The 22,765-nt window shown below is 36.5% G+C and overlaps 1 protein-coding gene across 8 annotated transcripts in view; it reads right to left on the bottom strand.

The window, feature by feature from the left end:
• Positions 1-22,765, bottom strand: part of MAGI2 (membrane associated guanylate kinase, WW and PDZ domain containing 2) — a 737,601-nt gene that overhangs the window by 301,803 nt on the left and 413,033 nt on the right. For all 8 annotated transcript variants that reach the window (XM_030478640.1, XM_030478639.1, XM_030478638.1 and 5 more), the window contains one exon: positions 3,113-3,232. In XM_030478640.1, coding sequence (XP_030334500.1) covers positions 3,113-3,232 — 120 coding nt within the window. The remainder of the gene's footprint in view (positions 1-3,112; positions 3,233-22,765) is intronic.

The following is a 22,765-nucleotide window of genomic DNA, read 5'->3' as shown; positions in this document are numbered from 1 at the left end:
ACGTACATTTAAAATAATCCCTATCTCTAAAGATGGCTTGGTCTTTCCAGCAGTTGTTCAAAAAGGCATCAATAGAAAAGGCCACCATAGTAATGGATTTGGCCCTACCGACACAAAATATTTTCATATTTGCAAAACCGGTAAAAAAAAGAGACTTGTAGAGTTTTTATCATGAACATACTGTTGCTTTTCTACAGCTCCTTAGAGTACTACAGTCATTCACAGTTGTCACAAAAGCGGTAGACAAAGAAAGACCTATTCAAAGCATAAGTAGTAAGGAGGTCACAGAGCATCCTATTTTTAATGCTGAAGGTTTTATAGTTTAAAAAGCTATTTTAAAACTCAAAATATAATGTGTGCTTCAAAAAAAGAGAGAGAGAAAAAAAAGAACCATAGAACGATACTTTTCTAAGAATACATACTAGTTTCACTTTTAGACTATATCCTGTCCAGGTTGGAATCCCTGCTATTATTTGCTTGCACAAAACCAAAGATATTTCTGATTGTTTTCACTAGTTTTCTTACTACTATGAAAAAATATCTCTCTCCTAACAATACTAATTGCTATAGTGAACAACATAAAGGTTCAGTGCCACCTAAGCCTCCACTTGGCCTCCTTCTCTGTTTAGCTGGATGTTTCTGATTCTCTTTGGAATTCATACAGTAGAAGGTAAATTGGCTGAATCAATGGTTTTAGTCAAGAAGTGGTGAAAACCAACACATGTACACAGAGCCTGTATTTTTATCTCAACTAAATGAGAAATCCCTTCTTTAAAAAAAATTTCTGGTAGAGACAAACTGGTACATAAATGGTTGTGTTTAGACAATCAGCTTAGACTGAACTCAGCTAAACTATAGAAACTTAACTAAATAACAATTTTTTTCAAGGAAAAACAAAAAGAAATAGTAAAGAAATCTGCAAACCAATCTATTAACATTGAAAATCATTAAAAAGAAGGCTGATTTTTTTCAAAGGCCTGATAACCAGTGTAGATGAGAGAAAACTCATCTCCCAGAACATTTGTAAGTTGCTTAATCTACGGAAGGATTCAAAAATCATCTTCTCTTAGTGGGGGGAATTGAAAATTGATGTAGTTGTCACCAGTAAACTTAATCACTGCAGACTTAATGTGCTGAGGAAAACTTATGATGGGATGATTAGCAAAATCCTTCCCTGAGGAAGGCACTACAGCCATGAGGAATTAATCAGGCACTGGGGGCTGTAACTTGGAAGGTCATGTCCAAAAGTTTTTGTATGGGAAGAGGAGAAACAGCATCTCTAAACAAAATAAATTTTCTAATGTGTTACCTATTATTTGCCATAATACATAGACAACATATTATCTCGTTTGTCAGAATGCACATCTGGTGTTTGGAATATGTGCAAATCAAAGACAGGATTTATGCAGAAATTGGTCTTTTGAGTTAATTTTGTTTTGCTTTTAGTTTCTGACTTCTTGGCTTCAGTGAACTTGTCATCTGTGATCAGCGAATGATGTGACGGACATTGTATAGTCACGATTTTGGACCTCCCCTCAGCTAGGTCCTCAGCTGGTTTAAGGAGTTATGCAGACTTCCCAGCCAATATTTCATCTTGCTGTCCACTCGGCTCTGGTAGCTGGTATTAAAAGACACCTCTCAGTATCCCTCGAGGGACAGAAGAGCACTGTGAATTAATTTAACCTAGCAGTTCAATCTCTACAAACTTGCTACAAACTAATACATGGTCAAGCAATGACAGACTTGTGCTACACTTAAGCTCCTTTAAGGTTACTTTCAAACACCTAAGGTAATGAAAAGATACTTCAAGAAAGGCTTGTTATGTAATGAATCTCTGATAAAGGTAAAATTGTGGTATTGTACTTGTATCAATGTTTAGGTAACTTCTACTCTTAGGTATCAGACAGTGGGGAAAAAAGTAAAAAAGCAAAAGATCGTATATTTTCCTTTATTTGACCATCTTTAATGGAAATCTTTGTTACAAGTTCTGTATTGATATAACTCTTAATGAAAATTTATTTACTTTCAAATGGGTACTGCATGCTGATTAGGTGAGAAAGGATTACTTTCTTTCCTGCTATTTATAACACAGCTAATGATTTCTTTGGGGTGAATAGCTTCTTATTTATCTTCAGATGCTTTCCTTGACAGGACAAAGTCAGAATAAAAAGGTCTTCATTGTTTCTTCTGCTACAAGGTAAAAATATGGGGCTTCTTCCTGTAAATCGTTCTACTCACCCAGGTTTTCTCATATGTATGCATCATACTTTTCATATAAAGGGTGTTCCCTATCATTTTGAAGTTTACAGTAAAAAGACCTATCCACTACTCAGTTAACTTCAATACTAGTGTATTTTTAAGAAGCATCTGGTTTAAAATAGTATAGCATTATTCTGGTTTTATTAAAATGCCCTGCTATGTAACTGTCCTTCCACGTGCAGTAGTTTCACTTCCAGGATAGCTGTGTTTTGGAAAAGGCTTAAAATCAGATGAATCATCCATTCTCCTGGGAAGCACTGTTCTGCAATAACCTGCTGGCTCTTTGCCCCCTATACAGACATTTTCTAATACAGACATTAGGACAGTTGCTATCCCTCTGTCATATTACAAAATTAATGAGTTCTTTTGTGTAACTTTACAAAGCCCATAAGACATGACATAGCAAATCCTTCCTGTTTTACTTAAACAGTAAGGTTTCGACCTCTGATATAGATTGGTGTTTGCAGGATCACACATGCAAAGGAAAAGTGTCAGCCTTACAACTGATTTCTATTGTAGATTTTGTTTGTCCTATGTTAGAAAAGAAACTGTTTGCTGAAAATCTGTGGAAATCTCAAGTATTTGGCAAAAAGAACTAATGTTTATTTTCCATAAGTGCAATGTATTATCCTGTTTCTCTTAACCAGTGTAACATACTAAAATTACAATGAACCCATCTGCATTTAGCTTTTACATATGAAAATATTTTCATATTTGCCATATGGTTCTTCAAAAATTTCTGATAACAGTAGCAGTGACACATTTGTAATGGGATGTCCAAGTGCAATTCCATCATATTAGAAAAAAGCATAATGGAAACATGAGACAGATTTAGCACTAAAAGTGTGCTTACCTTCATATGTTCCACTTTCTAAGAGAGCACCACTTTTCTCCAATTCCATAAAATCTTCAACGGTGATGAAAATATAGTCCACACCAGGGACTTCCCCCTCCTTATGTGGCCTTGTGGTGCCTATTAATAAGACAAAAGACACACTGTCAGGCACATGACCTAAATGTAGAACAATGTTTTTGAAAGTTTTGGAAAATTTACAAAGTAAACCATTTATAAAACACATTATATATATATCACATTGTCCTTGTGAGGATGTCTTTCAAAACCATATAGCTACTTTTGTTGAACCTGACAGAGGTATACAAGATGCATGTTTAAGATCTTTCTACATGTTTTTTTGGATCCATATTATTTATTCTCACTAATGAGAATATATGATACTGCTATTCTTTTTATGTTACTAGAAAGACCCTCAGCGACACCAGGCATTCAGAGGGCAACACAAATCTTTGATGTGTATTTTTCATGGCCTCAAACAAGTCTTGCCCACGATTAATCTGCTTCATGATCTTTTAAACATTTATTAAGTACACAAAATAATAAATCTGTAAGTAAACCTATAATGGTTGTATTCACGTTGATCGTTTCAGTGCCATAACTGAACTTGATAAATGGTGGGGCTTAAGGGACTGAGCAATTCAAATCACCTGCTTACCATGCTGTCAAACTGCAAAGGTGCTTATATTTAGTTACTGCCTCTATTGTCATCTCTGGATGACAAACTCCATAAATGCCAACAGACAATATTTCATACATGCGGAGAAGTGACGCAGCTTAGCTGGCAAAAGTAGAGCTGTTAGCAGGGAAGCATCTGAATTTGACCTAATTTCTTAATGGTCCAGTTTATTGTGGTGAGGCTATCCCTACGTTGGCTGAAACCACTAAATAAGTCTCAAAACTCCATTTGGAAATGGAAGACTTTTATGTCCTGCTCAGTCTCACGAATGTTTGAAACATATGAATAAATCAATTCTTTATCAAGTGTGACCACATCACACTTGCAGGGTTTGGTTTCAAGACTGTTGACACTGGGAAGTAGTTAGAAACCAGATCTTCCTCTTCCAGGACAAAAGTTTAGCATTATTATATTGTGCAAAAGATGCCATCTCTTCCTCAGTTATTAATCCACCACCTTAAACACTGTATTGTGACTCTCATATTATGTAGTAGTGATTCAGACATCTCTTCAGGTCAGCTGACATGAAATTTATTTCATCTACTTTTTGATGTCTATTTTTCAGACATCTGCATTTAAACCTCTTGAATAATTTTGTGTAAGACTCATCGTGAGATTAAAAAGATGAAGCATAATTGTCTACGTTTCTGCCATGTATATAAACTATTACAGTCAATAGAGATCTCATCAATGGTGGAAGCCAGAGAGCTATTCAGCTGCCTGCCTGATAAGAGCTCAGTTCAGTTGGCCATACATAGGTCTCCACGGGATGCCTCAAATATTCATGTGAAGCCAGTAGATATGAAAGGATAAAATACTCCTCACATTTTCTCAAGTGCACAAAATTATACTTTGCATTGCCCAAAATGCAGTTGTCAACCTCATACAGAATCCCACTCCATAGCTCCACCTAACAGTGACTTCTGTGAAATGAAGAGCACATTAGAAGTGTAAGGTTCTCTCAGTGACAATGACAGGACTTTCATGCTCTCAGTGATTCCTACTTTCCAGTGCTCAGCTTTGCCAAAGCACTGGATGGCCTTCAGAGTTGGCTTGCTCATAGATATGTTGAATTTACTCCCCGTGGAATATTTGACCCCTGGGGATGCGGCAGCATCCTCAGAGGTCTCCAGCCCTTTGTGAGAACTGTGCAGAAGCACAGGGTTTCTGGCAAGCCCCTGAGCTCCTAACTAAGGGAGCTCTGCTAACAGCATATGCATCAGATGTTTGATCTGCATGCTCACTCTCAAACTCACTGATAGGAACTTCTTCAAAAAACATTTTGGTAAATCAAGGCTATATTATTCCTAGACATGGAACAGGGAAGAAGCTGGCATATTAGATGAGTACCTCTTTCTTAGTATTTCTTCAATATTTTTTTATGTAGCCAAACTAGATTCCCAGAAGTTTATCAATCAGAAAATAAACCCAACCAAAGAACCAAAAAAAACCCCAAGTGATATAAAATGTGGAGGTAAGTCCTGCTTTGAGTGGAAAGTTGGACCAGATGACCTGCTGAGCTCCCTCTCAATCTGTAATTTCAACGATTAAGTGAGATTAAGTTTTAATGCACTGCAGTTTGTTTTAAGCACACAGATATTCAGCAGTTGTATTCATCAGGGATGACTGCAAAGTCTCACAGGAAGTCCAACAACAGACTCCATCATCCCTGTGTTTCTCTACTTCGGTTACAGTCTTCAGTCAACTTGCCTAGAAAAGTGCAATTGACTAAATTTCAGATTCTGAATCCACCTCTTAAATTGGAAGCTAAAGATCTGGTCTTTTTGCCCTTATGTGACTTAGTCAAGTTCTTTTGGATATGGTACATATATGATAATGTTTGCATATGCCCTGCACTATGAATTCAATATTTAGTCTAATCTGCTTCCCCCATTTAAAATGAAATGCATGGTTCAGTTATAGACTAATTCTGTATCCTTAATACACAGTTTAACTCTAGCCTGTCTCTTCTCCAGTTGAATTTCTCATCACCTATCCCCATGTGTAAGGTAGCCACGAGATGCCCTGTATTTAGAGCTGCAGATGTAATCATTATCTTGTTCTATAACAATCCATGTTTTTAAATAGTTTCTATTTCGCTTCAAGATAAAACTACTGGATTTTTGTGGCAAAGCCAAAAGACTCAGCACGCCACTTTAGAATCGTCAGTGTGCTACTGTACACAGCAGCTTCTTAAGTCAGTCTCCCTGAATCTCAGTTTCCCACTGTTTTTCTTAGGTGACTAAACAGCTACTGGCAATTCTACAGTATGTCTTCTTTTCTTCATTTCTATTGCACCTATCTTTCACTAGGTATTCCAGCATGGAGATGAGAAATCCTTTCTCCTGAAAGCTGAATTAAAATGTATAAATTACACAAATGAATATTTTTTAAGAAAAGCAGGTTTTCTAGAAAATTTCTTGCCAGTTCTACCTGTACCTGCTATGTGTCCTACAATGCCAGGAGATAATACTATCACTCAGATGGCAAACTTGAAGATTCCACCCTCTTTTCTTATAATCCTTGGGGACTCTGCTCCAAGAGCTTGTCTTGTACACTGAGGGTTATACTATAAGATGTTACCTACTCACTTCCTTCAAAAACCAGAAGAGAGCAAACCATGATCACTAGTTGCATGTGTTCAGCATGACTCTTACCCCAGGTACAGCAGTTTCCATCCCCACCAGAATTTTATTGCTCTTGATAAAATCTTGCTGAGTCTCATTTCCCTCCTACATCTGTTCTCATTTCCTCAGCCTGGAGGACCTGAGATCTTGCAAATAGTTAAAGCAATTCCCCAGCTAATGGAAAAATCAATAGTTATTGCCTCTTTTATTCCTTCACCCTGGAGGAACCGAGTTGCTGCTATTAATACTTCTGCTGTCCTTTATACCTTTCTGTAAGCACCATAGTGTTGTGCAGGCTTACAGACTTGGAGGCAGTTCCTGAAGTCTTTAACTTCAGGAACTTTAACACCCTTTAACACCCATCAGGGTCTGAACATTGAGGTCTATATATACGAATCTTATAGACCATAGGCAATTTTTATTTTTCCTTGCTTTTAAACAAATTTAAAGTTACTGTTCTTAATAGATATTGTCTTTAACTATATTCATATAGTAAAGCTGTGGTGATTCAAGACTTAAAACATAGGATTAATTCCAAGCCTCATATTTTTTCAGAAACACACGTCTTGTTACACAGCATTGAGGCTCAATAGGAATACTTGCTACTGCTTATAATATTTAGCCTTTTGTTAATGTAAAGTGAAAATAGGAACCCAGTTATCATTTTGTTACCATGGTAATGTATGAAAAAATAATCTCTGAATTCCATAATGAAAGAACATGATACTTTTAGATCTTGCAGGATCAAAACCAGCAAGGGATATTTGCACTATAAATATTTATGACAAATGCAATCTATTGTTGCTGTTGAACAGAAGACACAAAAGGAGTAGCTTGCAAGTAACCATGGCCAGTCCATACAAGCAGGTGCTGTCACACAATGCGTAGGAACCTTAGAAATTGCAGGAACTTGGTCTACAAAATCTGGCCTGATAGTGACCTTGGATTTCATGAGCACTGCTTGCATTGTACAGTTTAGAGATATTTAAGCTATGTGGCAGACCTTTTTTTTAAAAGAGCTTTTGCCTTGCAGCTTGTTTCTTCTTCTGTTCTATAGGGGAAACATGATGATTCACCATACTTCAGGCTTTCCATGATCACTGTTCTGTTATATGATGGTGCTATGGTTCTGGAGAGGAATTAGGAGCTGTTTACATAAATAGCCTTTGAAAGAGCATTCTTCTTTTAACTGAGTATAAGGCACCTGAGGGTATAAACAGGAGAACAACTAGGAATTTAAAGACTCTTCTTTAATCTCAGCATCCAACTACATAATTATAATATACTAGTGCTTATTTGGGAACAAGGTGCTCAGTTTGACTTTGAAAACGTTTCTACTTAGAAGCATTGAATATTCACAGTCTCTGTCCAGCTCTGCTGCTTTCAAAAGCAGGAAAGGTGCTCTCTCAATCTTTCTTTTATTGAAATATTTCTTTATTGAAGCTCTTTCCATCTAGTTATGTATGATAGGAAAAGAGGCAATTTATTTATGTGTCAACACAGGAATATGAATGTTAGCTAAAAATCCCAGAACATTGACAGGAAAGGTGTTCTGTGCTCAGTATCATAGACAAATTTTCAAGAACACTTCATCTTTGCATAGTCAATAATGTGTTTTTGACAGTCTTTGTATAGTAGCATTACGAGGATAATATCACATGAGTAGTGTTCTCATATAGTCTACATGATGGTCAGGAGAGGAGAAGTAAAGGCCTTAGTCCCTGCATGGTTCAGCATCTGCTCACAAACTCTGTGCGCAGGTTTCAATTCTCCAAGCTTATAGGCATATTATAAATATTTATTACATCTTTTATTTGCAAGCTAAGGGCAAACATGGCACACCTCCCCCCTATCCAAACTCTTTCACAGCTATTTAGCTGATTTGCATTTGGATTCACAGATTGGTTCCTACTGCAGGAGGTAAATACAAAAGCAAAGGTATGTCTTTCCCACAAAGATTTACAGTGTAAATGAAAGGCACAGTAATAACCTAGCCCTTTTTGCATAATGATCTACTCCTAGTTCATTTTCCAAATGTATGGAAGCATGTAGAGTCTTACTGTTCTTATCTGTTCTGAATATAACAAAACAGAAGGAGAACAAAAAGCTTTAATATATAAAGCCTTTTTATTAGATATTTTACTGAAAATTTGTTCTGCAATTCTGCTCCATACAACAGCTTGTTGTGGAAAGCTGTACGCCAGGCTGTCTGTCGTACATTACAGTAGCTGGAGGGATCCCTCCTGCAGAAACAGACTGCTAATCTTTAATAAACTTCAGCTGAGCCCTTGATACGACCTTGTACACACTCTGCCTTAGAAAAATGCAGCAATGTTTAATTAGCTCTTTTGTTTGTTTGCCAAATTACTCTGGGACACTATTACTGCAAGGAACTGAAATGTATGGGAAATTATACCTATCTTGTCAAATTACTGACTGCATTAAGCTGAGAAACACCACATTCGTCTTGATCTACTGAATTCCCAGCTGAAGAGAATAATAAACATAATTTTCAAGTAAAGTGATTTTAGATGTACTACAAAGCAGGAAGCTTCAAGTGTTTATGATAATTCTCATAACAACAACATAAAACACAATGGTATAAGCCCCTTCTTGCCAAGGGTCATGAAGGGGAAAAGTTTTTTTGTCTAAGTGTACAATACCAGCAATTTATCTGATGCATCCTGATAAAAAATAATTGCAGAAGCAAAAAAATGACTTCCAGACTCCTGAAAATATTTTTCAGGGGCTTAGTTTCTAACTACATTGATAAGCAGGTTGTTGGCAAATGTGATCCTGAAGAAGATCTCAAAGTTAATCAATTCAAGCACCACTAGCAAAGGTGCTAATTGCTCTACAGTGGGGCAAAGCCAGACACTTAGCAGTTGCTGAGTTGTGAGATGGCAGCATTATTCTCTGTACAGAGGGAAAAATCAGACCCTATTTGAAAGAAACAGTGTGTTTTCACCATCTCCAGGATTTTCTGACGAAACCGTAGAAGAAAGGAAAATCACTTAGGTGTACTTCATGACAGAACTAATTAATTTCTGGGTGTTTAATTCATGTGAATTAAAAAGAAGTTTTCCAATCCCTGTGCATCATCAGTATTCACCGATATTAGCAGAAATACTGGATTAACTACATAGCTCAATCCAGTGTCCACTGAAATTAGGTGGGGAATTAGGGTCATATCAAAAGAGACCCTTAGGGGGAAAAAAAGAATAACAAAAAACAAAAACCAAAACCCTGGCTTGTATTTTAAGTTTCTACTTTGGGATTAATGACATTTTGTTTTTTCCTGAGGAAGTATATACAAGATTTTGAAAAGCAGTCTTAAGGGACTGTGTACTAGGTTGTAGTGCCCATATTCTATAATACCACATAGTTCTTAGGACAATACATTTGATAGTGTAGAACAGAGGCAGTGACTTCCTGCCTTTGAGATCTACCACGCACACAGTAACAGACAAACATGTCCGTTATGGAAAGAATATACATTCAGTCTGTGGTTCTCTAGATTTTCACTTTTTCTAAACTTGAGACATACTCATGTGGTAAACCTGACCAGTGGCTAGCAGAATGATTACAATCCAGATGCATATATTCTTTCAAATACATTCAGTATTTCAGTAGCTTCTGATTAAACACAGCCTGGGTTTTCCATTGGTTCTTTTGGCTTCATTCAATGAGGCAGGCACTGTACGATGTGCATAAAACCAGACTATAGATAAATCATGCATTTTGAAAATTAAGTCCTATTGGAGCAAAGTAAAACTGGGAGATGGGAGCAGTTCTAGCTAAGGACTGCTGGTAAGAAGGTTATGTATTTGTTTATTTATTTAATTATGAGAGGACCACTGGAACCAGCAAGACACCCAGATAAGAAATGCAGCACATGAGCTGTAGGCTGAGACAAATACCCAAAGACTTTTCTTTAAAATAAACTGTGACATATCCAGAGCTGCCCATTGCACCATGCGAGGATTTGATCATTGTGCTTTAATGCTGTCAGCCTGTGACAGGCACTGATATACTGGGTGTTCCTTCTCATTGCCTGGTAATCACAGCATGAATTGGGTCACTTTCCTGCTGTTGGTGAATTCCTTATTAAGTCTGAAGAGCACTTTCTTTTAAGAACAACTCCGACCCAGCATTAAGCCCAGCTTAATATGAGTTTCATTGGCAGCATTTGAGCAAATAAAACATCTCATTTTTTCATTATCTTTGCCAAGAGTATCTTTAAGATGTTAACAATAGACTTGAGAGATAAAAGCTAGTAACAGAGAAGTGTGAATACTTTGTGTCAAGTTAGGTATGGAATATTGCAGAAGATACTGGTAAAAACAATCAGAAAAGCTGTTGCTAATGGAGATATCATACACACTTAAAATATACGTAATTCCTGGAAAATACAAAATTGGGAAAGGATGGGTATTCTGGCAGTTGGAAGTGTAGACAATACAGAGTTAGCCAAATGCCTGAAGGAATCTCATTTTCAGTGCTCAGAAAGTGAAAAGATTAAAAGAAGGAGAACCAGTTATGAATCATTCTGGACTCCACTTTATTACCTCAAAAGTTTGGATTTGCTTTTTTTGGGTTTTTTTAAGGCAAAAATCAGTACCAGCCATGAAGCTCTAGAAGACATCTGATGATGAATGGATGGTAGGTTGTGGTGGTAGGAAGTTGGGGGTTTTAGTTTGGTTAATTATACTTACAGAGCTAATGAATACTTTAAAAAGTCCAAGATTATTTTTCATACATGCTTTAGACATTCAGTGTTGCTCTTTCATGGATTTCCACTCTTTCAGGTAAAGATATAAACTAAAACATGATAACAAATCCTTATCCCTTTTGGAAGTTTAGACTTGGATTCCCATTGCACAAAGTTGTTTACACTCCCATAAACCTTTATTCCAACCACAAAAACCAGGTTTTTACATGAAAGTGAATATATATGCACAACGATCTGAAGAATCAAGACATGTCTTAGGGCATTTTGATGAGAGAATTATATATAATGTCTATTTAATAGCATGTTTTAAAAGGATTTGTGAAGTTGTTAGCTATTGCTACTGAAATTCTAAAAATATTTATAAATGGATTTTCTAAATCTACAGTCTTACTTTGAGAAGCATTAAAAGAGGGACTGTGGAATAGGTTATCACATAAACCATCCACAGATGTATTCCCAACCAGATTCATTTCAGCTGGTTTTGAAGTTTATGTCAATAATACAGAATAGTTAATTAATGAATCAATAGCATGAAACAGTAATAGGATTTTAACGGTTATTTGCTGATTAGGGCAGATGACGTACAGAAAAATGAGGGGAGTTTATGCTTGTCCTGGGTTCAGCTATAGCAGTCATATTTCTCCTTCTTAGTAGCTGGTGCAGTGCTGTGTTTTTGACTTTCAGTCTGGGAACAACGCTGATAACACCGATGTTTTTAGTTGTTTCTAAGTAATGTTTACTCCCATCAAGGACTTTCTCAGTCTAGTGCTCTGCTGGGGAGGAGGGGAAGTTGGGAGGAAGCAGAGACAGGACATCTGACCCAAACTAGCCAAAGGGGTATTCCATACCACAGCACATCATGCCCAGTATATAAACTGGGGGGAGTTACCCGGAAGGCCAGATCACTGATCGGGTCAGGCTGGGTATCGGTCAGCGGGTGGTGAGCAACTGTATTCTCTTCCCTTGTTACTTCCCTTATCGTTATTATCATTGGTGGTAGCAGTAGTGGTTTTATATTATACCTTAGTTACTGGACTGTTCTTACCTCAACCCGTAGGAGTTACATTCTTGTGATTTTCCTCCCCATCCCTCCAGGAGCGGGAGAATGAAAAAGGGGGGGAGTGAGCGAGCAGCTGCGTGGTTCTGAGTTACCGGCTGGGCTTACACCACAACAATGCTTAAAATAGGGAATCTAGTTAATACATGTGAATGAAAAAAGGTAAGTTGTACTTAAAATGGGGCAATCTTCAGACACAAGTCCATTCTCTCTCTGTAGGCTTCATAGCCTACATGTACCTCTGAACAATATCTACCTGACAAGGCATGGGAACAAAAGCCAATCCAGATCACATCTCTTCTTCCAAATCAAAATTTACTTTTGAATGGTGTCTGAATGGTAGAAGAGAGTTACAAGTTACTTGTTTTTCTTTATCTTCCAGTCCATAGTTTGTTTTGATGGTTTTAATCCTTGGCTTTCACCTCAAAAGTTAATATATATAATGAAATCTCTGCATGATTCACCAGACAGCTGGATTAGACCTTGGTTTGGTGACAAAAAAAAGCTCCTATGTAACATCAGATACTGTTGCACTCAATTTTAATGAACAGAGTTCGAAAAAATGAATGAGTACCTGTGCAGTTCTACATGCAACACCTCCAGCAGATCTGCAGCTGAAATCCCTGGTGGCCAACTGCTATCCAGACAGCAGAGCAAACACTGAGCTGTATTCCCTCAGTAAGAATCCTATCAGTGCCAGACAGGATTTTTTTACTGCGGGATGCCACCACATGCTGCAGGAAGGCTTTCAGCAGAAGGCAAAGTCATGCTGTGGGACTGCTTCCCACGGCAGCGCTGCTCTGTCCATGCGGAAGCACATTTCTCATGTGAAGGTTTCAGACTACTGAATGCTCTACCTCTCAGGCACATTGGCCTAACAAGCACATATTTTTTTGTCTGCTTCTAGAGAAAGAGAAATCGTCTTGTTCCCTCTTCCCTTACTTTCCACTAGAAACAGCAAAAGTAGGATATACATTATAATGATGTGGATTCCTCGCTAAAATATTTTCTGTTGCTGTTCTTCATCCACTGCTTCTCACAAGGAACAAAGTTTTGATCGAATCATGAACTTCAATACTAAGCTAACACAATGTTTGATTTTCTCTGTTCTAAAAAGTCCAGTTTAAAACTGTGGGAGAAAAAAATGTATTCTTCTTTCAGATAAATGAATGCATCATGAAACACTTCTACTATGTTATTCGGAAGAGAAATGTACTATTTTGAAACCATCTTAGTTTTTGTAATAAATTATTTCCCCTAAAAACGACTCCGAATAAAAAATTTAAAAGAGATTTCTTCCCATCTGTTTTTAGGAAAAAAACTATTTTCAGCCTAATTCACATTAATAACACACACCAATCCCCCCTGTTCCCCAGTAACAAGTTGAATATATTAGGTATACAGGAGTCATTATTTTATAGCATACTCACTAAGTTAAAAAGTGGATGCTGCAGATTTAGATATCATGACTATCTTCAAGTTTTTAAAATAAATTTAAAAAGCCTTGTTCATTCTTCTTTTGAAGATAGAAAAAAAAAAGCTTAGATTTAACTTCAAAGGAGTCAAATACAGTGAAGGTGAGAAAATAAATGTCATACAATTCTGAATATGGGGAAACAATCTGCTATTCTTATCTCCTTCAGGAATTATTTCAAGGTGTAACTACAGCACTGGTGAATGTCATTTCATGAGGGCTACACAGTCCAACTAACAGACAATTTCCTTATTCCAGAGGAACATGAATGTTATGTGGAAGGTTATGTCTGAATAAAGAAGGGCTTAGAACAACCTGAAAGATTTTGGTCCCAGGTGCGACTTGATATTCTTCTTGTATTCAGCAGTGCTGAAAGAAAAGTTGTTGGCGAGTAAGTGTTACTCTGGTTGGCTAATTAAAAGTGCTGTTTTTCATAGACGGTGAGACTTCCTTTTCTGATATGATGTGTTGCAATAATCAACCTTGCAACATTTAATTCACTAGTCACTAGAGATGAATTAATTCCACTTATTTTAGCTCCAAATGGATAGCAAGAACTGGCATCTGTTGCCACTGATAACAGAGCAAATTAAAAGTACCTATATCAAATTGAAACCTATCTAATTATACTACTTTTATTTTTATGGATGTAATTAATTACTATTTAAGGATTTGCAGGTCTAATAATTAGTATCAGAAAAATGAATTCCCTGAAGAAGCTGGGTCAATGATTCTAGCTCGCCAGCTATCAGAGAATTTAAATATTCTTTCTTTTATAATGATGCCCTTCTTCCTTTTTAAGCATCTTAGCATCTCTGCTTCTTGAAAGTTCAGTTCATGAGCTCTGCATAGCTATGTAGAGTATCCCTATCACCTTTTCACACTAATCATCTCTCTGATTCAAATCCTAATGCAATGCGTTTTTTTTCTGGCACCATTAATACAGTGGTCCCTTCATCCCAATATGTGGAAGTGCTACTGCATTTAATAGCACTAAAATCTGAGATGAATTTATAACTTGTCAATTTACTGAAAGCAGTGTACATGACATACATGCATACATTGCCTGCTGGGGGCGGGGAGGAGGTCACAAGGATGCTGATACAACTCAGCACAGGCCTGTGCTGTACAGCCAAACCACCAAGGCTTCCTGTGTATTCAGCAGAGGGTGATTTTAGTCAGACTGACACTGCTAGCTTCTCCACTAACTTCAGAAGATATTTAGGTTCAGTAGCCTCCTGCTTATTAGCCTCCAGAATGTGCTTAAAGTTAAGTGAGGTGAACCCAAGCTAAAGCATCTTTGCAGGAAGCCCCAGCTAAGAGGCTTTCACTGGATAAATCCAGCCAATCTTAAATTATCCAAACACCACTTTTCTGGAAAGCACTTATCTGAAATATGTCCCTAGCTACCAGGAGGGGACAGTTCATACTTCTGAGTAATTTAAGTGTGGATGAATTGGATTCAAATACATCATTGTGGCAAATAGTTCACTGGCTTAGGAATGACAACTTCAATCGTGATTGTTTCAAATGATCTCCAGAGTTACAGGAAGTGAGAAAGCCTCCTTACTCTCATCTGAAAACAGTATTACTAACAAACCTGGCAGATTTCCAGCCAGTGCCCAATCCAACAAGTACACCTTGTTATCAATACACTCAAGTGATAATAGCTCAACAATAAGCCACGAGAATATAAACTAGCTTCTAAAACCTGAAAGTAAATTCTAACTGGGATAAGAATTGACGTAATAAACTAAAATGTCCTCAGCAGACATTTCTTTTCAAGTTTACTCACAAGAAGGGGTGCACACTGCATGTTTGGCCTTGGATGGAACACAGCACTTTTTCTTGGTGCTACCCATTGCTTACCTCAAGATCTCTATGCTGATGCATGGTCAATGTCATGGGGTGGCTGCTATATTGGCAATGAGCATCTTAGAAGTGTTAAAAACCGAGAGACCATCAGCTGCATCTGACCATGTATATGATCCCAGTCTTCTAGCAGAAAGACAAAAACTCAGTTTCAACAAGTTCTGAAGACTTAATTAATGAGATCATGTCCATTTCAAACTGCACTAAAAATATAGTTTTACAAAACTGAGAGGTGATTTCAGAAACTGTTGACTGCTGTCTCTCTTTTGTTGCTTGATTTTTATCCACCAAACTGTGTTTTTCCCTCTAGATAACACAGGAGGCATTAGAGACAATATTTTGATAATCCAGTAACTCATAATTTGAAAATTACTTCCTTAAAATCAAAAAGTAAAATAATAATAGGCCTCTCCTTTCTACTCCTGAGGTCAATAGCAAAAGTGCAGTTCACTGAAATGAGAGCATGACTGGGCCCAGACATTAATAAATGAGAACTACAACATAAGTGTCAATACAGAGTACCGTATCTACCAAATCATGAGCTCTCTGCATCATGAAGAATAATCACATGTGTCGTTTACGTCACATTGAGCATTTCCTCTCTTCAGTGAAACTGAATCAGAAATCTCCTTTCAGTGTTTTTAATGAAAGTAAGGCAGTATATATCAAAGCCATATCTCCATCAAAACCCAAGGAATGACAGCCCATTACTTAGAAATACTTTGCAAGGTTTATATTTGGCTTAGTTTTTAAAAATATCAGTGAAAAGCAAAATTTACTTCAGAGAAGTCAGAGAAATTAAGTATGCCTCAGATAACTTTTAAGCCTGAAAATTAATAATATCTGGACATACAGCACAAATCTAGTAAAAATATTTGAACTCACAAAAAAAAAAAAAGAAAAAAGATGAAAATTCAGCAGAACAAAACTAAAAATGAAAAGGTTTTATCTTGAAGAATGTGAAGAAGGGAGTTATCTCCCTTGGGACAGCTTTTCAGCATTGTGATCCTTTCTAGGGAAAGGTGGTGTCCCTACACTTACACTGCAGGGCTGACTTGCTACCACTAGTATTGTCGTGGTGGAGCACAGGAAGACAGGCAGTTTATTCCGGCTCAGTCTTCTTCCTTGTGTTTTTTGCAGCATACGACATTTGTCACTAACTGTTTAAACATGAATACTGCTGTGCTCAGTCAATACTAGTCAGCATACACCGCTCTATGCAGACATGCCAAACCTCAGCTAATACTGCTGTTACAATTATTTCTCCAAGGGAGAACAACAATGAGTTCTGGAAGGATGAGACATTGCTGCAGTCTTTACTGGAAAAGCAACACAGCAACACTACAAGCAACTATTGGGCCACCATGCTCAGCAGAAGGTAGGAGTTATTTACACCTTGGGAAGTGACTTCTCAGTTACCAATAAGCCTCAGGTTTGCCACACAGTCAGATTTCTTTTATACAGTTGTTGAACCAACTCACATGGAATAACATTCAAATCATGTACCTTCTCTGCCAGGTTATCAGATTGAATTTTAACTTTAACTCCCACTTCATAGTACTAATTTACCACAGACAGTCACAGAACTCAAAAAATCCTACAAACAAAGCTATCAACCCATGGATAACACAGGTGTACCACTGGTGGAGCATCTTCGGCAACAATGAGAAAGTAACTAGATCTCACAACAAGCTGTGACTTTAAGATCTAATAAACATAGTTTTACATGAAATTATTTATTAATCATGTTTCTTGTTTTTAAGAAGTTTGCTTGATTTTGTTTATTTGCCTGTTTAAAATAATGTACTTCAAAGAATTTAATTTGAATTCCAGTGTAAAAAGATCTCTGAATAAAGAAAGATTAAACCTTATAATGTTTTTTTAGGTTTTGAAAATCTAGTTAAGAACTAGTTGCTGAATCAGTTGACCTTGAGGAAGAGAAATTACTAGAAACATGGCCTTTTTTGTTTTAGCTACAGTAAATGGTTTCCTGAAAGAATAAAACAATAGCAAGAACAACAAACCTTTGTGTTGGCTGAACTTCACAAGAAAGTATGGAGAAGTAGAGCTTTCAGTACCTTAGGTTTGCTTAAGGCATGACGCTATCAAGGGCAGCAAGCACATTTTTATTATAGTAGTAGATGCATGTGTATATCTAAATTATACTGGTTGGCTGAATTACATCTAATAAAGATAATAATTATAAATGAAGTAATGCTATAACTGCAGCACAAACCCACCTCTCACATATCCATTGAATATAATTTTTGCAATATGGCTTGCTTGCACATCATTCTGTATAAGGAACATTGAATTTTAATAGCACTTAAGGAATATTTAAGGATGTTAAGAATTATGAGCGCAAATTGGCTATTTATTATTTCATTCACAGTTCTCAGTCAATACTAGCCAATGAATTTGTTTTTGTGAATTTGTTTTTTTCTGAGTACAGAAAATTAATTTACCACTGATATGTTCTGTGATACACAGAACTTTCACAGAAAATGGAACCAATGATGGTGATACATGTTCAGAAATCCTGCATTCAACTACATCTAATGAAACATTTCAACTTCTTGGTAAGATATTATTCAAAATATGTATGTAATAAGGCATACTGCATCCCATGCACTACCAGAATGTAAAATATTACTTCCAGGTTTTACCAGTCAACATTTTGAATATGTCATCTTATAACCTTACGAGTATTCTGGAAATGACCTGTTCATCGCTAGAGGGAGCATGTTATTTTCCTATCTAAAATGATGTATTAACAATCTAAATTCTGTACCATATTCACTTTTTTCCAATAATTTATCCAATTTTTTAGATAAATATACACCCATCCCTTATCTTTTCAAAAGAGTCCCAAACTGCTGCCATGTAAGAAGGTAAAGGCACAATATAGCCTGCTGGAGTTCTGATCAGCTACAAGTGAAAAATGACCAAGTTAAATGGGCTCAGCTGATGCAAATCTCCCATGGGAATCAGTTCTACAGTTCCTGACATTCTGAACTGTGACTGTGGAGTTTTTCTTCTGAAATATCTGAAGGAAAGAATACAGTTACGAAGATATTAAAGTATGTAATCATATCTGCAACTAGCATAAATTAATCAATTTTATTGATTTATACAAGCCAAGAAGTTGACCCGTGGCTTAAAAAATATTCAGGGAATTGAAATCAAGCTCATAAATCACACAGTACAATTTCCTCATACTTTAATATTAATTTCAGTCTAAAATTATACAATAAATAATGCTCCCTATCTTACTGCTACTTTATCTCATCATCGAGTAAAGTCAAGGAATTCACTGCAAGTGAATTAGTTCACTAATATCACAAAGCACCACAATATCACCTGTTAAACCTTCATGTTTTCTTGTGTAGAGATTTTTTTGGAGGGAAAGGGCTGCTTTTCTTTTTAAAAAATCCCTGAACAGTGTAAGATCCATAAATGTGCTCTCTATCTAAAATGTAGACATTTGTGGTTCTGAGTTACCGGCTTGGTTTAAACCACGACATACATTATGGAAAAGTGACTGATATCTCCCGTTAAAAAATATTTTTAAAGCAAACATTCAGTTTAATGAATAATTATGTGCCTCATAAAATGTCTAGTACTGTGATCTATCTAGTAGCTAGAAGATGAGCGCTCAGGCGCGGAGCCTGGAAAAAAGTGTATGTTTTTCATATAGAGACTAAATAACTATTTGAATTATCATGTAGTAGATTCTCGGTATTTTTAAGTTTGGTTGTTTGAGGGTTTTTTTAAGGAATTCTTCTTAACTGTTAAAAATAGTTGAAGAAATCTATCCTTTATGTAACACAGGAGGTCAAACAAGGGGAACATAATGATCCCTTCTGGCTGTAGAACTTTTGACTCTATGATTTCATCATGTAGTTAGTGATGTATTTAGTTACAGAAGTATTGGCACACTTATTTTGGAGAAGTGTACTCCTAATCTTCCTCAAGCTGCCTCTTAGCAAAGGCAGGTAAATGGATGAGACTGAAACAGAAGGCTTCCAATCACATGAATAGCTTACCTCCACCCATCTAGGGATAAATTATAGTCTATGGAAGATGTATGGCACTTATCTCCCATACTTACAGCTCAGGAATTTCAAGTCTCAGAGATCAAAACCTTCTCAGCGCTGCTGAAGAAATGGTGACGAATCTCAAACATTTTATGCAAGCAAATTGCCAGCTGTCACTCTCTGGTCAGTCCTTTTCTACACCTAAAAAAAGTGTCTACTGCTTCCAACTGAAACTGCATTTGCCAATACAGGGTTTTTTCCAGAGACATCCAAAAATGACAGGGGAACTAGTTTCCTCAGTCTAAACTCTTCCCTGTTCATGACAAATACACAGAAAGAAACAGTAGCAAACACTATGAATAAAGATATTAAGGGGGGGGGGGGGGGAGAAATGACATTAGGAGTAATCGAACACTGGAACAGGTTGCCCAGAGATGCTGCATATCCTTGTAGATGCTCAGTCAGCTTGACAAAGTCTGGAGCAACATGATCTACCATCCGAGATGGATATAACTTTGAAATCGTTCATGCTGTGAGCGGAATGTTGAACCAAATGATCTCCAGAGGTCCTTTCCAGACTAGTTATTTGATGATCCTGTGATAATAAAGTTTATCAACACAAGTGACTGCTGCCAGTCAATTACAAATGCCCAGCGGGGTGTTACCTTTCTTCAAGGGAAGTTGAAATGCAACGGCAGCACCAGGCTTTACTTGAGGTTTGTTTTATGCCTTTGAATCTAGGATCAACACTTGCATTTACAAGGGACCATTCCTATTCCCTTTCAGTTAGATACTTGAGAGTGTCTAACACAACTCCCAAAACATGTAGCAGACTTTTCACTAACTGCACCATGTGCACTTAGTTCATTCTGAATGCTCATTTACACCTATGTTTTCTCGTCCCCAGCTGGCTAGCAAACAGGAAGACAATTAAGAAAATGTCATTTGATGTAAAAATGGAGCTGAGGAATATATTATAATATGGCCATAGTTAGCCAAACACTGGGAATGAAAAATAGGAAATTAAATCTATTATATTTTAAAGAATGATCTCTTACTTTACAAAAAACAAAGTCTGTCAGCCTTCTGTTGACAGATATAGTGCAGTAATAAAAAGTGAAATATGTTACATAAAAGTAACCATAGTAATGTTTACTGAAAAAAGAAACCTGAAATCTTTAGCGCTCCACTTTTCTAAAGCCCCACAGGAACCCTGCAGGAACTTATCCTTGTTAATTGGTATTAACAAAAGACACATTACCAACAGAACAGGTTGCACACACTTGTATAGCTACATGTTTTCTGAGGCAGGGTGATGTTAAAGGTCTTTTCCAACCTAGTTGATTCTATGATTCTACATGATACTCATATTTAAGAACAGGGCACAGATGAGCCTAAAATCTCAAACTGTAAAGCCATCTCCCTTATGCTCTGACAGAGTGACTCGGTTTTGTTGATCAGGGAATAGAGAACTAACATAAACAAGTTTATTGAAATGCTATTATTTATTTTTTTGGTTTTTGGTATCAAATTCTTTTATGATGTCAAAGGAAACTAATGACTGGATTCACATTTACCTCATATGGCTCTACAACACATTAGCATGAAAAAGCCCTAAAGGGGATATGTAATTTCTTCATTTTCTTTAAATGCATGTTGTAAAGCCATGATGGTACAGATGTGAAGGAGACATACATTTTCCCACTGGCAACACACTTTTTTACTTTTCTTTAATTAACAGGTTTGAAATTAACTTCTAATTCTCCATAGACTTCTGCATTCGGCAGCTTATTTAACAAGATACTTTGATGACAAACTTAAGGTTTGTAAAACATAATTTCTGAGAATTATTAATTTCTGTTAAAAAAGGTTTTGAATAAGCTACCCATTATTATGTTGGTTGTAACAAGTTTCTAAAAAGCAGCATTTTTGGCATAAAAATGTATCCAATATACAAAGAGGTACTTTTCAAGTGCACAACTTCCTTTGCATTTTTTATGAAATGCTTATACAAGGCTATTTTATTTTTGGAATCCATAACATTTTTGATGACATTTTGTATTGAGGTAAAATAAATATAATGTGTCTGATCCTGTAAAAACCTACCTTCATGTCATATTTATTTATTGAATGATTTCTACAGATTGGCAACTAGCAAGAGTACTATTTCTCGCCTGCTTGGAAATTAGGTCGTAATTGGAAAAAGGAGAATGTCCTTGTAATTTCATCCTTCTTTCAATTTCACTTACTAGAGTTTCCAGCTGCATTCCCAAAGGTGCTCTAGAATGATCTTACTTTGCATTGTTTTGTGACACAGTCATAAACAGTACGAAAAAAGTAATCAATCAGAAGACGAGTTGATGTTTCACCAAAGTGTAGATTAAGATTCTTAATTATTTCATATAGGCCCTATTTGTAACTTTGGAGTTGAACAAAAACAGTAATCAAAGAAAAGAAACAATGCAAAACACAGAGGATAAATCTACAAGCAGAACATACAGTAAAAATGGCAGGAAACAGAAAACAGCATGAAGTTGACAAGAGAAGTCCCAGTGCAGACAATAGTTCATATCAAATATGGACAATGCAACTACTGTAACTGTGTTGTCAGCAATGAAGTATTTAATGCAAGAATATAGTTATTTAAAAGTTCTTATTTAAAACATTTAAACTCTAGAGCTCAGAGGAAGTTAGTTAAAGTATAAAAAGCTTTTTTAGCCTGGCAAGAAAATATCACCTTCTGTCTGAAGTACAAACATTTCTCATACTGTGTTTAGAGGTACAACTGATTACCCAGCGTCCTTCCTTGACATACTGGGCTTTTTTCCTACCAAGTGTATTTTTTTCCCCTAACATCCATTCCTTCAGAAACTTAATGACTATTCATTGTATAAATTTTCTACACGAGTCGCAATATGATCTTCCATATTTGGCTCACAGCATGAAGAAAAATCATTTTACCTTCATGCAATAAAATGTACCATTACACCATTTTATATCATGTAATCTGGAATGTATTCCAGACTTCAGACTGGTTAGCAATGTACCAAAAATGAAAACCAGCTGGGAAAATTAAAACTGAAATTTCACTTCAGATACTTTATATTTTTTTTTTAGTTTTACAATACTTTATTACAGTACAAAAATACTGGTTAGCACAAATGTCTTCAGTTAA

Source organism: Strigops habroptila, chromosome 3 (assembly GCF_004027225.2).
Source record: "Strigops habroptila isolate Jane chromosome 3, bStrHab1.2.pri, whole genome shotgun sequence".
In the NCBI taxonomy this organism is placed as follows: Eukaryota; Metazoa; Chordata; class Aves; order Psittaciformes; family Psittacidae; genus Strigops; species Strigops habroptila.
Note: the sequence above shows the minus strand (reverse complement) of the source record. Positions and strands in the feature narration are given on the sequence as shown.